This window comes from Salmo trutta, chromosome 11, assembly GCF_901001165.1.
Source record: "Salmo trutta chromosome 11, fSalTru1.1, whole genome shotgun sequence".
Lineage (NCBI taxonomy): Eukaryota > Metazoa > Chordata > Actinopteri > Salmoniformes > Salmonidae > Salmo > Salmo trutta.
Window position 1 is genome coordinate 5,885,361 of NC_042967.1, and position 15,221 is coordinate 5,900,581.

At 46.0% G+C, this 15,221-nt stretch overlaps 1 protein-coding gene across 9 annotated transcripts in view; it reads left to right on the forward strand.

The window, feature by feature from the left end:
• LOC115202135 (sorbin and SH3 domain-containing protein 2) overlaps positions 1-15,221 on the forward strand; it is a 91,117-nt gene that overhangs the window by 46,606 nt on the left and 29,290 nt on the right. For 8 of the 9 annotated variants that reach the window (XM_029766055.1, XM_029766062.1, XM_029766059.1 and 5 more), the window contains 6 exons: positions 7,151-7,177; positions 7,360-7,481; positions 8,469-9,155; positions 10,880-11,009; positions 12,407-12,582; positions 13,824-13,890. In XM_029766055.1, coding sequence (XP_029621915.1) covers positions 7,151-7,177; positions 7,360-7,481; positions 8,469-9,155; positions 10,880-11,009; positions 12,407-12,582; positions 13,824-13,890 — 1,209 coding nt within the window. The remainder of the gene's footprint in view (positions 1-7,150; positions 7,178-7,359; positions 7,482-8,468; positions 9,156-10,879; positions 11,010-12,406; positions 12,583-13,823; positions 13,891-15,221) is intronic. The other variant, XM_029766064.1, reaches the window with a different exon arrangement.

Genomic DNA, 15,221 nt, shown 5'->3' on the forward strand with positions numbered 1-15,221 from the left:
AAAGGCACATAACAGATGGCTTGGAGTTTGCCAAAAGGCACCTAAAGGACTATCAGACCATGGGGAACCAGATTCTCTGGTCTGATGAAACCAAGATTGAACTCTTTGGCCTTGATGCCAAATGTCACGTTTGAAGGAAACCTGGAACTATCCCTACGGTGAAGCATGGTGGCAGCCTCATCCTGTGGGGATGTTTTTCAGCGGCAGGGACTGGGAGACTAGTCAGGGTTGAGGGAAAGATGAACAGAGCAAAGTACAGAGAGATCCTTGATGAAAACCTGCTCCAGAGCGCTCAGGACCTCAGACTGAGGTGAAGGTTTATCTTCCAACAGGACAACGACCCTAAGCACACAACCAAGACAACGTAGGAGTGGCTTTGGGACAAGTCTCTGAATGTCCTTGAGAGGCCCAGCCAAAGCCCGGGCTTAAAATAGCTGTGCAGCGATGCTCCCCATCCAACCTGACAGAGCTTGAGAGGATCTGCACAGAAGAATGGGAGAAACTCCCCAAATACAGGTGTGCCAAGCTTGTAGAGTCTTACCCAACAAGACTCTTGGCTGTAATCTCTGCCAAAGGTGCTTCAACAAAGCACTGAATAAAGGCTCTGAATACTTATGTAAATATGATATTTCCATTATTTATTTTTTACATTTCAAAAAATTCTAAACCTATTTTTGCATTGTCATTATGGTGTATTGTGTGTAGATTGAAGTAAAAAACAACATTTTTATCAATTTTAGAATAAGGCTGTAACATAACAATGTGGAAAAAGTTGAGGTGTCCGAATACTTTCCGAATGCACTGTAATTGAGTAAATTACTGTAACAGTTGTTAATTTGCTTAATAACCCATACCATTCTATTTAATAGATTCCTTCGTGGGGTTTCATGTTCTATCAAGACATAAAATGGCCCCTTTGTTTAAATGTTGTCTTTTCTTCCACCTCATCCCTTCCACTGCCCTGACATCATTTACTTCCTGTTGCTTTCATTTGTCTTACTCCCTGTGACAGCCGTCGTTTGTCATCCTCCGGGACCAGGGTCCTTCTCACTATCTGTCACTCCGTTTCCTCTCCTTTATCCCCTGCAATCACTCAATATCACTCTCTTTTCCTCCCCCTTTGTTCTCTTTTCATTCCTCTGAGAAACTAGATGGTTCGTGTCAGTTTCTCAGAGCTTTGCCGTGATTGGGTAAGACTGGGCTCTGTTCGAGTCGAGGGAATTCCCCACGTGCTTTGCAGCGGATGTGTGCACTGTACATGGTTGGGCATGACCGATTTAGAAATGGTACTGTGGTGGCTCGAAACCATGGCAACACAGACTCTCTCTTACCACTCTTTTGGCTCTGAGCTTGGATCTAGTGGGAAACAGACAGGGATTTTTTTATTTTTTATTATTTTATTTCACCTTTATTTAACCAGGTAGGCAAGTTGAGAACAAGTTCTCATTTACAACTGCGACCTGGTCAAAATAAAGCAAAGCAGTGTGACACAGACAACAACACAGAGTTACACATGGAGTAAACAAACAAGCCAATAACACAATAAACAAGTCAATGATACAGTAGAAAAACGAAAGTCCATATACAGTGTGTGCAAAAGGCATGAGGAGGTAGGCAATAAATAGGCAATAGGAGCAAATAATTACAATTTAGCAGATTAACACTGGAGTGATAAATGAGCATATGAAGATGTGCATTTAGAGATACTGGTTTGCAAAAAGAGCAGAAAAGTAAATTAAAATAAAAACAGTAAGGGGATGAGGTAGGTAGATAAGGTGGGCAATGTACAGATGGGCTATGTACAGCTGCAGCGATCGGTTAGCTGCTCAGATAGCTGATGTTTAAAGTTGGTGAGGGAAATAAGGGGGATGTTGTGTGTTTTGTCTTTGATTTTAATCTTCATGGACTGACATCAAACACAAATATTGCTTGTGAGGGTATTGCATAGTCTAAAGCAGGGTTCCCCAACTGGTGGTCTGCGGGCCAAATCTTGCCTGCCAGCAGTATTATTAGGCCCCCCTCCCCAATGAATTATGATTTTTTTTTTTCATTAAAGAAGGAAGTTACACTACCTAAATAATGCTATAGTTACATTTTAACTTCATTCACTAGGCGAGTGAATGCAGAAGACAGTCAGCTAATAAAGCAGGTAGCGGACCGTTTTGGGGTGCTGAAACGTAAAGCTGCCACCGCAGCGCAATCAATAGGAGGTGAACAGCGCCAGGTGCTGAAAATATAGCTAACTTGTTATGCAAGTGTTGCACAGCAACAGATGGAGAAAAACTACACCAGTCGAGTAATTCAACAATAATTTTAATTTACAAACAACGGGGGCATAAGTGGAGTCTATTTCTTCTGAGCCTAGGCCCATATAAAATAACTTAAGTGTCTGAGGTCGGCTATGAGGCTTAACAGTATCTTTCACAAGAACCAAATATATGGCCTAATAGATGTCTTTTTTTTTTTACATTAGGCCTATTTACAATTTCAACTGCCCAAAAATGTAGCATCCTACATAAAACAATAATTTAAAGAAAAAAAAGGCGATGTCTGTATCGGGATCACCTGCTCCTTTAAGGACAGATCAAACAGCTTGAGATCTAAATATCTCCAGATAAGCACTCACAATAATGTTAGTATTTGCTAAATACAGTCGTGGCCAAACGTTTTGAGAATGACACAAATATTAATTAGCACAAAGTTTGCTGCTTCAGTGTCTTTAGATATTTTTGTCAGATGTTACTATAGAATACTGAAGTATAATTACAAGCATTTCATAAGTGTCAAAGGCTTTTATTGACAATTACATGAAGTTGATGCAAAGAGTCAATATTTGCAGTGTTGATCCTTCTTTTTTAAGACCTCTGCAATCCGCCCTGGCATTCTGTCAATTAAATTCTGGGCCACATCCTGACTGATGGCAGCCCATTCTTGCATAATCAATGCTTGGAGTTTGTCAGAATTTGTGGGTTTTTGTTTGTCCACCCGCCTCTTGAGGATTGACCACAAGTTCTCAATGGGATTAAGGTATGGGGAGTTTCCTGGCCATGGACTCAAAATATCGATGTTTTGTTTCCCGAGCCACTTAGTTATCACTTTTGCCTTATGACAAGGTGCTCCATCATGCTGGAAAGGGCATTGTTCGTCACCAAACTGTTCCTGGATGGTTGGGAGAAGTTGCTCTTGGAGGATGTGTTGGTACCATTCTTTATTCATGGCTGTGTTCTTAGACAAAATTGTGAGTGAGCCTACTCCCTCGGCTGAGAAGCAACCCCACACATGAATGGTCTCAGGATGCTTTACTGTTGGCATGACACAGGACTGATGCTAGCGCTCACCTTGTCTTCTCCGGACAAGCTTTTTTCCGGATGCCCCAAACAATCGGAAAGGGGATTCATCAGAGAAAATTACTTTACCCCAGTCCTCAGCAGTCCAATCCCTGTACCTTTTGCAGAATATCAGTCTGTCCCTGATGTTTTTCCTGGAGAGAAGTGGCTTCTTTGCTGCCCTTCTTGACATCAGGCCATCCTCCAAAAGTCTTCACCTCACTGTGCGTGCAGATGCACTCACACCTGCCTGCTGCCATTCCTGAGCAAGCTCTGTACTGGTGGTGCCCCGATCCTGCAGCTGAATGAACTTTAGGAGACGGTCCTGGCGCTTGCTGGACTTTCTTGGGTGCCCTGAAGCCTTCTTCACAACAATTGAACCACTCTCCTTGAAGTTCTTGATGATCCGATAAATGGTTGATTTAGGTGCAATCTTACTGGCAGCAATATCCTTGCCTGTGAAGCCCTTTTTGTTCAAAGCAATGATGACGGCACATGTTTCCTTGCAGGTAACCATGGCTGACAGAGGAAGAACAATGATTCCAAGCACCACCCTCCTTTTGAAGCTTCCCGTCAGTTACTCGAACTCAATCAGCATGACAGAGTGATCTCCAGCCTTGTCCTCGTCAACACTCACACCTGTGTTAACGAGAGAATCACTGACATGATGTCAGCTGGTCCTTTTGTGGCAGGGCTGAAATGCAGTGGAAATGTTTTTGGGGGATTCAGTTCATTTGCATGGCAAAGAGGGACTTCATCTGATCATTCTTCATAACATTCTGGAAAATATGCAAATTACCATCATACGAACTGAGGCAGCAGACTTTGTGAAAATTAATATTTGTGTCATTCTCAAAACTTTTGGCCACGACTGTACAGTCATATAGGCCACTAAGTTACTTACTCAATGGGAAAAGTTGCATTTCCCCTCGGACAGGATCTAGTGGATGTCGGGGTGAGATGGTCTATATTGCGTTCATGGAGGAAAATGAGTACTCGCAGGTGTAAGGCGACCCAAGCATTGTTAGCACATAAAATGCAAGGTTCTTTATTGTGCTGTATTCCTCTGAGCATGCCACCCAAAGCTCAGCATTCCTGAGCGCATCCTTGATTTTGCTGGATGTCTGGAATTCAATCAGCTCAGTTTGAATTGCGGCCTCATCCAGCGAGGGTATTGTTTTCTTAGCAAGAGAGTATAATTCTCCACCTGGGCTTCCTAGTAAAGGCCGCAAGTTTTTCCACCATGTCCATGAATGTTTTTCCTCTTCCTTGTAACTGGAGTTTTAACCCGTTTTAAGTGACAGAATATGTCAGCCCAAAAAGCTGTGTGTGTAGCTTGCAGTTAACGCTTCGATGTTTCTGCGTCGGGCCTCTGTCTGGGTCGGGAAGGCCACTTTGAAAGTTCCATGCTTAGATTCATAATGACGTCTGAGATTTGAGTTCTTTGCAAACAGCAACATTTTCATTGCAAATAAGACACGCTGGCTTGGCATTGGGGAAAAAAGATGGTAAGATGAAGTGTACGTTCTTCCCTGAACCTTCAATTTTCATTACCAACTTTCTTTTGATACTTTCTGAGAGCGACTTTTTCTGTTGCTGTCGAGCTAATTGTTCTGAACGAATGTTGACGTCACAAAAAGTAGTGGGCCCTACAGTAGGCTATGTAGACCTATTTTTCCCAACCAATCAACACACAGAGAAATAGACAAAAATTATAATTGAATACGAGCGTAATCAGATCGAAATCATTGTTAGTACATAATAAATTCAGTGACTATCAGATGTGTTAAAAATGTTGTTCAATTTGTAATGTAGGCCAATTAACTGTGCTAATATTATAGGCTAATTATGTTCTGGCCCACCAACTATTAGCTCAGAAAAAAGTTGTCCCGAGGCCAAACCTATTTGACAATCCCTGGTCTAAAGGGTGTGGTGAACTAGCATCAAAGTTGGCCTTAATCACAGATACAGGGTCAGATATTATGCCATCCCCAATGACCTAAAGCCAGGATTGAAAGGTACAATAATCTGATTTTAGATCTGTGTTTAAGCACAACTTGTACCTCAAATCTGCTGTATCGAACAAGTTGACAGATTCAAGTGCGGTCTGCCTCAGGCTGTTCATTTTAGGGGCCCAGCTCGCGCTCAATGGGGGGTGGAAACCACATGACTGTACACTTTAGCGTTTTAATTTCCCTGCCGTGAAAAGTAATAGACCCCCCCCCCGTTACTCATGGGTAACGTAGTGAAAGACATCTCCCCTGAAAATGCAAGGCAGCGGCGGCTTCGCACACGACGGCATCAGCTATTAACAACATATGCTGTCAACGCCGAATATCTCCGGATACCCAGAATTCCCTGGGTGATGGCGGGCAGCGGGCGAGAGCTATTAAGCCCTGCCAGGGATATAAAAACACTCTCCGCGCCTCATGAAATTTCCATCGCTCGTTCCTGGCTACACACACATGCACACACACACAGAGAAACACTCTCTTGCAACACACACACAGGCATGCACTCACACACACACACTCACACACACACACACACACTTCATCTCCCCGACCTCGACTGTCTCATCCCTCTTTCAATGTATTTCTGATAGCCGTTTAAGAAGTAGGAGAACCGCTAACTTAGCCAAGCCTCTAAAGAGTTTTTATTCTGACTGGTCGGGAGATTCCTTTCTTTTCTGGCTTTGTGTTGGCTTCTCTGTCATCAGTTTCCCACTCTGCTGCTCTCTCCAAAGCCAATTATAGTCAAACCTGTAGGGTTTGAAATAGATGCATTAGTTAGGCTGATGTACTGTATGTCTGTGATCAGTAAGCTCCCCCCAACAACAGCAACCTCTCCCATCTTCTACAGTAGTGTTTCCTAAACCTTTCATTGAGTACCCCCCAGTTCCACTTATTTGATTTATTCCAGTACCACACCTGATTCAGCTGGTGTGGTAATTAATTAGTTCAGTGCGCTGTGCTAGAAGATAAAAACATATCATATACCATCATATGGCAGTATGCAGCTTGGCTATATCTGTATAGTCAATATGGTGTTCTTTGGTAAAATAAATTTAGCGATTGCAATTATTTATTTGGTATCTATAAATATTTGTTAGTTAGTTAGCCCGTGTTACTTTGTTTTGGGCCCCATTGAGTGTCTTTAGCTGGTTAGCTGCTGTATGTCCTCTTACCTCTAATTATGGGGTTCTAATCTATATTCTATTTGACACTTGAGTTAATAGCAGTTGGGATATGTGGACAGTAGCACAGGGTCATGTTCAATAGGGCACAGCGTGGCAAAATGTTTTGCAATGGAAAACAAGCATTTCTTATTGGAAAAGTTCAGATGGTACCTCCGCCGTTTCACTCTTATTTGTTCCGTTTGGTGCTGAAAGAACATGACCCTGGTTTCTATCTCTCGTGTGGTGCACTGGGTCATAATGTCCTGGCTTTGTCTCGGCTCTATTGGCTTTTGTAAGGGCTGCATTCAGAAGGGCACAACGTTGCGGAACGTTCAGATGAGAATAGACTGTGTAGAACACAACATTGGGGAACATTCTGCTAGAAATCGATGGTGTAGAATAGACGTGCCTCTGACAACACTCCATATTAACCGTATCCCTTCTATGTGTCATTGAATTGTCCCTTTTTCCTTCCCTAAATGTTCTTCTCCCCTTCTTTCAGAAGTCTGTCTCATTAATTTGGATATGTATTCAAACTACTGAACCCACCATTCAAATGTCTCTTTTGCTGCGTATTGATGAGGATCCTGCATCTAGACATGCACGCCAAATGTCACATTAATGTGTGTTTCTTTTCTCCTCACAGGGAGTGAGTCTCACTCGTCAGATTCAGGTAACTGCAGTTCAATGAAGTGTGTCTTGACACGATGCGAGCATCCAATTTATCTTGCACTGTAAGCAGTGAAAAGGGATACATCATGCGTTGGCATCAAGGGGTCTAGTTGTTTTATGCAAGGCCTGTCACATATTATGAGATGTGTGACTGTGACCTGTAATTGTGTGTGTGTGTTCCAGATGCTTGGAGGTCACGCAGCACCGATGGCCTAAGGAACGGCGACGACATCACTTCCTCCTTGGCCGCCAAGGGCTTCCGCAGCGTCAGGCCAAACCTGCAAGACAAGAGGTCCCCCACACAGGTGAATACACACACTGTGCATTGTTGAATTCCTATACAGCGTTTTAATGGGTTTAATCAGTTTAACCAGAGTGTTCACACCACACTGATTGAGTTCAGTGGCAAAGCGATCATTGTTGAATTCCTATACAGCATTTTAATGGGTTTAATCAGTTTAACCAGAGTGTTCACACCACACTGATTGAGTTCAGTGGCAAAGCTATCATTGTTGAATTCCTATACAGCATTTTAATGGGTTTAATCAGTTTAACCAGAGTGTTCACACCACACTGATTGAGTTCAGTGGCAAAGCTATCATTGTTGAATTCCTATACAGCATTTTAATGGGTTTAATCAGTTTAACCAGAGTGTTCACACCACACTGATTGAGTTCAGTGGCAAAGCTATCATTGTTGAATCCGTAGTATTAGAGCAGTGTGAATCATTCTTTATCAGGAAGTTTATAATGTGAATAAATCCTACAGTGTTATTCCTTCACCACCAGTGCCTCCAGAGAATTTCCCCTGTCAAGTTTTTCTGTTGATTCAAGTTGATATGTTTATGTTGTTTTCCAGCGGCTATGAAGAGACTAATCAAAGATTCCTTTCCTCCCCCAGAGGAGTGTGTGTGTGTGTGTGTGTGTGTGTGTGCGTGTGTGTGTGTGTGTGTGTGTGTGTGTGTGTGTGTGTCATTTGGGGATAATAAACGCAGCAAGGAAGCAGTCTGCTCCACACATGTCTTCAATCTTCTAAAATGATCTCTGTTTGATTCCAGGCCACATTTTTATGACGTTGGCTTTTAAAGTGGAAAATAAATCACACCACAACCTCATAAAATGTTTACAACGTAGAGAAAAACCCCCCGAATATATTCCGGTCAAGGGTGTATTGGTCTTGTATTATACTTTGGACTGGATTTTGTCTGTCTCATATCTTTATTTCAATCATTCCATTGATAAACAATGTTGTTTGTTGCTGTTTTCCTTCTCTGATTCTAATTGGCTGCACAGGCTGTCAATCAGGTCCCCCTCCCGCCCCCTAGGAGAGAGAGCTACCCCTCCCCCGCCACAGGCGCTATCCCCCCCTCCTACAGCTCCCTCCTAGCCGAGACCCTCGGACCCGGGATGCTAGCCCTCTCCAACGAGAAGGCCGTCCTCAAAGAGTCTTACACAGTCAAGAGCACGTCTTCTTACTCCCACCACCAGAGCACTACCAGCACTTCTGTACCCCAACCCCAATCTGAACCAGAACCCAACCCCCAGCCCCCACAAACAAACCCTCAGTCCCCCCTTGCCAACCCCATCCCCAATGGCACCAGCAAGGTCAAAGCCTCCACTGCTACTTCCTCCTCCACCACCCAGCTTCAGGCTGCAGAGCGCAAGGTGTCCTCCCTCAGACTCACCCCCGTCACCATCCCTGATCCCCCCTCCCACCAACCCGTCTCCCAGCCCGAGACTCTCACCACCTCCCCTCCTCCCCCTAACCTTCCCCCCCGTAGAGACTCCTCCATCGGCCCCCAAAGCCATCACACAGCCTCTCTCTCCGTCCAGATGGCTCCACGGAGCCCCAAACCACCGGGCTCCAAGGCCCCCACTCTGGAGCCCAGCGCCCCAGCCCCAGCTTCTGACCCTGGGGAGGGCAGGAAGGTGAAGGGCCCCCCTCCAGTTCCACCTCGACCGGCCGAAGCGAATGTGCTGGTACTATAACTGAGTTTCAGTTTCCTAATCAACCTCTGTCAGTTCTTCTTCAACAGCACCAGTGGTTTGTCAGGCACAACCAACCAACCAGACTATCTGGGATTGTGCGTGTGTTTGTGCGTTTGTCAGGGGGATGGCCAGATTTAGAGCACAGTGTGTTTTGTTCAGTGTCCAATATCTTCAAACACCGTGATTGCACTAATCCAATCTCTTAACCCACAGTGAAGGTAACAACAGTCTGCACACTATAATGCAGTGTGACAAAACAGCACATCATTTTATGTCACACACAGTGTCACTTCCTGTCCTGTTTGACTACCCAAACATGCACAGCCACATCAGTTTAAACTCTCTCCCCCTCCCTTTCTTCCTCCTACATAACCCCCTTCCATCCTACCAGGGCTCGCCTCCTCACCCCTGCTCCCCCGACCACAGCGCCCGGCGCTCCCCTTACAACCTCCACAGCGCCGACTCACTGGACTACCTGGCGGGCCTCAAAGCGCTGTCGCCCACCCCGTACGCCCCGTCCCCATACGCCACCTTGGAGCGCGGCGGGTGGGGGAGAATGGACAAAATTGGCATAGTCGGAGGGGTTAGCGTTAGCATGGTTAGTGCTGGTGAAGGTATGGGGGGCATGTCACCCTCGCTCTCCCCTGTGACAGTGTCAGTGCTCAGCCAGTACTCGTCCTCCATGGCGGGCCTCCTGGAGGAGTTCCAGATCTGCAGCCTGGACTCCCCCGGCGTGTCTCCCACACCCTCGCCCACCCTCAGCCACATGTCGACCTCCGCGTCCACCACGGGCACCGATGAGGCGCCGCCGCTAACCTCCGCCGCTGCTGCCACTAACGTAACTATCCCCCCCACAACGTCGCTAACTACTGGCTACACCAAGGAAGATTGAGTCCCCCCCAACCTCAAAAACTGTTCCACACCCAAACAATATAGTGTTTACAAGCTCCTCCAACTAATCCACTCACCCGTCTTGAGCGAGGCGCTCTTGTATGCCCCACCCCCTTGTCCCACTGTCATAACACCTCCCTTTGCACTCTTCTGATGGTTTTAGTCTAACAATGTCTTTCTGCACCATGATCCCACCTATGTAGCGTGTCTTGTGTGTGTGTTTCTCACATAGCAAAATGTGAGGATTTGTCCAACTGTCATTAACTTTTAGGTACAACAACTTCTTTCCTATGTCTGTTAAGTCTTTTATTTCATTGTGGGAGTTTTGATTGTGGGTCTTTCAAAGCGACAAGGATTTGACACGGTCTTTTACGTGTCGTTTCAAACCAATAATGAAACACCTGATTTTTGAAGTAAGTCCATGTTGTTTGTTGACTTCCAACTACTCAACTACTTCTTTTTAACGAACCTTTTATGTTTTCTGATGCAGCACGATTTTCCAATACTGTCTGTTGCACTCCTCTCGTAACAATCACTTTGACCTTTGACCGCACAATCTACCCGTATAACCATTTTAGTCTTACTGGTAAACCTATTGTTATTACAGACTTGTCAATTCTCAGTACAGAGTCTTTGAGTCTTACCCACATAACGTTATCATCTGGTTGTCTCTGTCCCATCAGTTTTGACCACTACAAATGTTGTTTCTTGCAAATGGGAGTGCACTGTTTTTACCCTCCTGGTTCTGATGTCCCCCCCTCTCTCTGTCTGTCTCCCCTCCCCTCACTCTCTCTTTTTCTCTCGCATCTTTCTCTCTCCTCCAGGGCCAAGCTATTCAAGTGGCAATGAATGGAGGTGCGCCCCACCCCCAGAGACCGTCCTCACCCCCGGCCTACCCCCCTCTCCCCGCCTCGTTCAGCCCAGGGGGGGTCCACATGCAGAGTCGGAACGCAGGTGAGAGTGGGGGGTCCTGACCGTGTCAGCCTGGGCTGATTTTTAGATTTGTTTTGTTGACTTGTGTAAGCAGGCAGCTGCCCTGCTGTGAACCACAATGCCATATTACTGAGTCTACCTTTAACAAAACAATGAGCACAGAATAAGGCTTGACAACCACTACATGACCAAGCAGTCTTATGCTGAGAACGATCCTGAACCACAGCGTACGCCTCCACACAAAGCAAGCCAATTGATAACCGGTTTTCAGATTTCTATGAATTTACACGTCATCACGCTACTGTGGTGATTTACTTCAACCCATACGTTCACTTTGTTCTGATATTGATCCCCTCACTCTTACTACCGCCCAGAAATAATGGCCCTTTAATGCACTTGTCCAGTTACTTGATGTAATGGGGACTATTGTTGTTTGCAGGATATGATGTATTTACACCTATTAGAGGCAGAAGTGAAGCTACTCAATAGGGGAACACAATGGGAAGTGAATTGCTGACAAAGTGTACCTGGCAGTGGGAATATGCTTATCGGGGCATAACTCGCATCGTCGTCGCACATCCCTACATTTACTATGATGTACTGTATACACACTGAGTGTACAAAATGTTAGGAACGCCTTCTCTTTCCATTTCACAGACTGACCAGGTGAAAGCTAAGATCCCTTATTGATGTCACTTGTTAAATCCACTTCAATCAGTGTAGATGAAGGCGAGGAGACAGGTTAAAAAATGATTTTTAAGCCTTGAGACATGGATTGTGTATGTGTGCCATTCAGAGCGTGAATGGGCAAGACAAAAGATGTATGTACCTTTTGAACGGGTTATGGTAGTAGGTGCCAGGAGCGCACCGGTTTGAGTGTGTCAAGAACTGCAACGCTGCTGAGTTTGTCACGCTAAACAGTTTCCCGAGTGTATCAAGAATGGTCCACCACCCAAAAGGACATCCAGCCAACTTGACACTACTCTGGGAAGCATTGGAGTCAACATGGGCCAGCATCCCTGTGGGACGCTTTCAACACCTTGTAGAGTCCGTGCCTTGACGAATTGAGGCTGTTCTGATGTCAAAATGGGGGGTGCGGTGCAACTCAATATTAGGAAGGTGTTCCTAATGTTTGGCATACTCAGTGGATATCTCTAATAAACGGTTTCCCCACTACTGTGAAGTGCTTATCCAACATTGTAGATATGAGGATGGGTGTGTGTGGTGAGGGGCTGCTGTGTTTGTGTGTGTGTGAGAAATGGAGAGCGTGCACGTTTGTGTGTTTTCTGGGCCAGCCCATCCAAATGACTCGCATCAGTTCACTGTCCTCTCTTCCTTCCTCCATCGCTCTATTCATCCCTTTTTTTCTCCTCTTCTCTCCCCCTGCACACACTGCACTACACACACACACCATACAGAAGGTTCAGAGTCGGTGATGTGTGAGTCGGTGTTGTCGGGCCACACCAGCATGAGCAGCACGGTGCCCATCGCCCGCTTTTCAGAGGAGGAGAAGAGGGTGTCGGTCATCAAGGCGCCCCACTACGAGGGCATCGGCCCCGTGGATGACACGGGCATCCCCATCGCCATTCGCACGGTGAGGCGTGGACACGCAGGCAGTCATACACATGACAAGTGGGGAAAAAAACTATTTTGGACACGTAGTTTAAGAACACATTTTAAGAAGGCTTAAAAGTTCTGTTTCATTTTAGTTGGGATGATTTTCGCTACAGAGAAGTAAGCCTATATTTCATATCTTGTGGTCCTTGACAGTGGCTCTGTCCCACACGGCACCCTATTCCCTTTATAGTACACCACTTTTGACCGGAACCCTATGTAGCCTGGCCAAAAGTAGTGCACTGTATAGGGAATAGGGTGCCGTTTGGGATTGACACGTTGTGTGTTGTGGAGTTTCATGACTCACCATTGTGTGGAGTACCTCTGGCCCTGACTAGCCTTGTCTGCTGTCTGATATGTGAGCAGGACCAAGTGGGAGGAATGCTTTTGAGATGTCAGCAGCTTTAGACCTCTTATTCAGAGCCCTTTCTCTCTCTCTCAGCTCTCTCTCTCTCTCAGCTCTCTCTCTCTCATTTGTCTCTCTCTCTCTCTCTCTCTCTCTCTCTCTCTCTCTCTCTCTCAGCTCTCTCTCTCTCTACCTCTCTCTCCAGCTCTCTCTCTCTCTCTCGCTCTCTACCTCTCTATGTACACTATCTGTAATTAGGGACTTAGTCAAAGTCCTCTCTATTGTGCTACAGGGCCATGAGCAGCCTTTCTCTCTCTCTCTCTCTCTCTCTCTCTCTCTCTGTGTGTGTGTGTGTGTGTGTGTGTTTGTGTGTACCCACATCCAAGTGTGTCTGTGTATGTATCTCAGCCGTGTATAAGAGTACTTCAGACACTAGTCAACACTCTATTGAGAGGCTGTGAAGAGCATGGATACTGGGAGAGAAGGAGAGGGAGAGAGACCAAAACAGATAGTCAGAGAGCGAGACAGGTGCTCTGTGGAAAATATTTCTGGCCCCTCGCTGGTAACCATGGTATTAGCGGAGGTGTGGCCAAGCTCGGGCCATCTGGGTACGTCTGGTCAAACACACACACACACACACTCTGGACTGGAAATAGACACTTTTCTGCCTAGTCATGTCGCGGTGGTGGTCAATGTTATCGACTTGCCAAGAGATGAACTTCCCTTGTCAGGCGATGACACATGACTGAGTGTGGGACAAACAAAAACACGTGGCTATGGACACAGACTTTTCCTTGTCCTGTCCATCTATCCATCTATCGATCCGTCTGTCCGTAGCCTACATTGATTTGTGATTGTTTTCCCTCTCCCCACAGACGGTGGATAGGCCGAAGGACTGGTACAAGACCATGTTCAAGCAGATCCACATGGTTCACAAAGCAGGTGGGGAGAAGTGCACTAGACTGGAGGAGACAGTACATTGTGTCATTGCAGTATGTACGATCAACTCCCACTTTATTTGTCCCATGCGCCTAATACAACAGGTGTAGCCCTTACCGTGAAAGGCTTACTTTACGGTCTGTCTTTCCTTGCTGTTCACCACGATTGGTCAAATACCTGGGGGGGGTGTGTGTGTGTGTGTGTGTGTGTGTGTGTGTGTGTGTGTGTGTGTGTGTGTGTACACTATATATACAAAAGTATGTGGACACCCCTTCAAATTAGTGGATTCGGCTAAAATTGAGCACACCCCCATGCAATCACCATAGACAAACATTGTCAGTAGAATGGCCGTACTGAAGAGCTCAGTGACTTTCAACATGGCACCGTCATAGGATGCCACATTTCCAACAAGTCAGTTCATCAAATTTATGCCCTGCTAGAGCTGCCACGGTCAACTGTAAGTGCTGTTATTTTGAAGTGGAATCATCTAGGAGCAACAACGTCTCTACCGCGAAGTGGTAGTCCAAACAAGCTCACAGAACAGGACCGCCGAGTGCTGAAGCGCGTTTGGAACAGTCTGTCCTCAGTTGCGATACTCACTAACGAGTTCCAAACTGCCCTTGGAAGCAACATCAGCACAAGAACTGTTCATCGGGAGCTTGATGAAATGGGTTTCCATGGCCGAGCAACTGCACACAAGCCTAAGATCACCATGCGCAATGCCGAGCATCGGCCGGATTGGTGTAAAGCTCGCCGCCATTGGACTCTGGAGCAGTGGAAACGCATTCTGTGGAGTGATGAATCACGCTTCACATCTGGCAGTCCGAGGGACGAATCTTGGTTTGGGAGATACCAGGAGAATGCTACCTGCCCCAATGCATTGTGCCAACTGTAAAGTTTGGTGGAGGAGGAATAACGGTCTGGGGCTGTTTCTTCATTGTTCGGGCTAGGCCCCTTAGTTACAGTGAAGGGAAATGTTAACGCTACAGCATATAATGACATTCTAGACTATTCTCTACTTCCAACTTTGTGGCAACAGTTTGGGGAAGGCCCCTTCCTGTTTCAGCATGACAATGCCCTCCTGCACAAATCGAGGTCCAAATCGAGGTCCAAACCAGAAATGGTTTGTTGAGATCGGTGTGGAAGAACTTGACTGGCCTTGACCTCAACTCCATCGAACGTTGTTGGGATGAATTGGAACGCTGACTGCGAGCCAGGCTTAATCGCCCAACATCGGTGCCCGACTTCACTACTGCTCTTGTGGCTGAATGGAAGCAAGTCCCCGCAGCAATGTTTCAGCATCTAGTGGAAAGCCTTCCCAGAAGAGTGGAGGC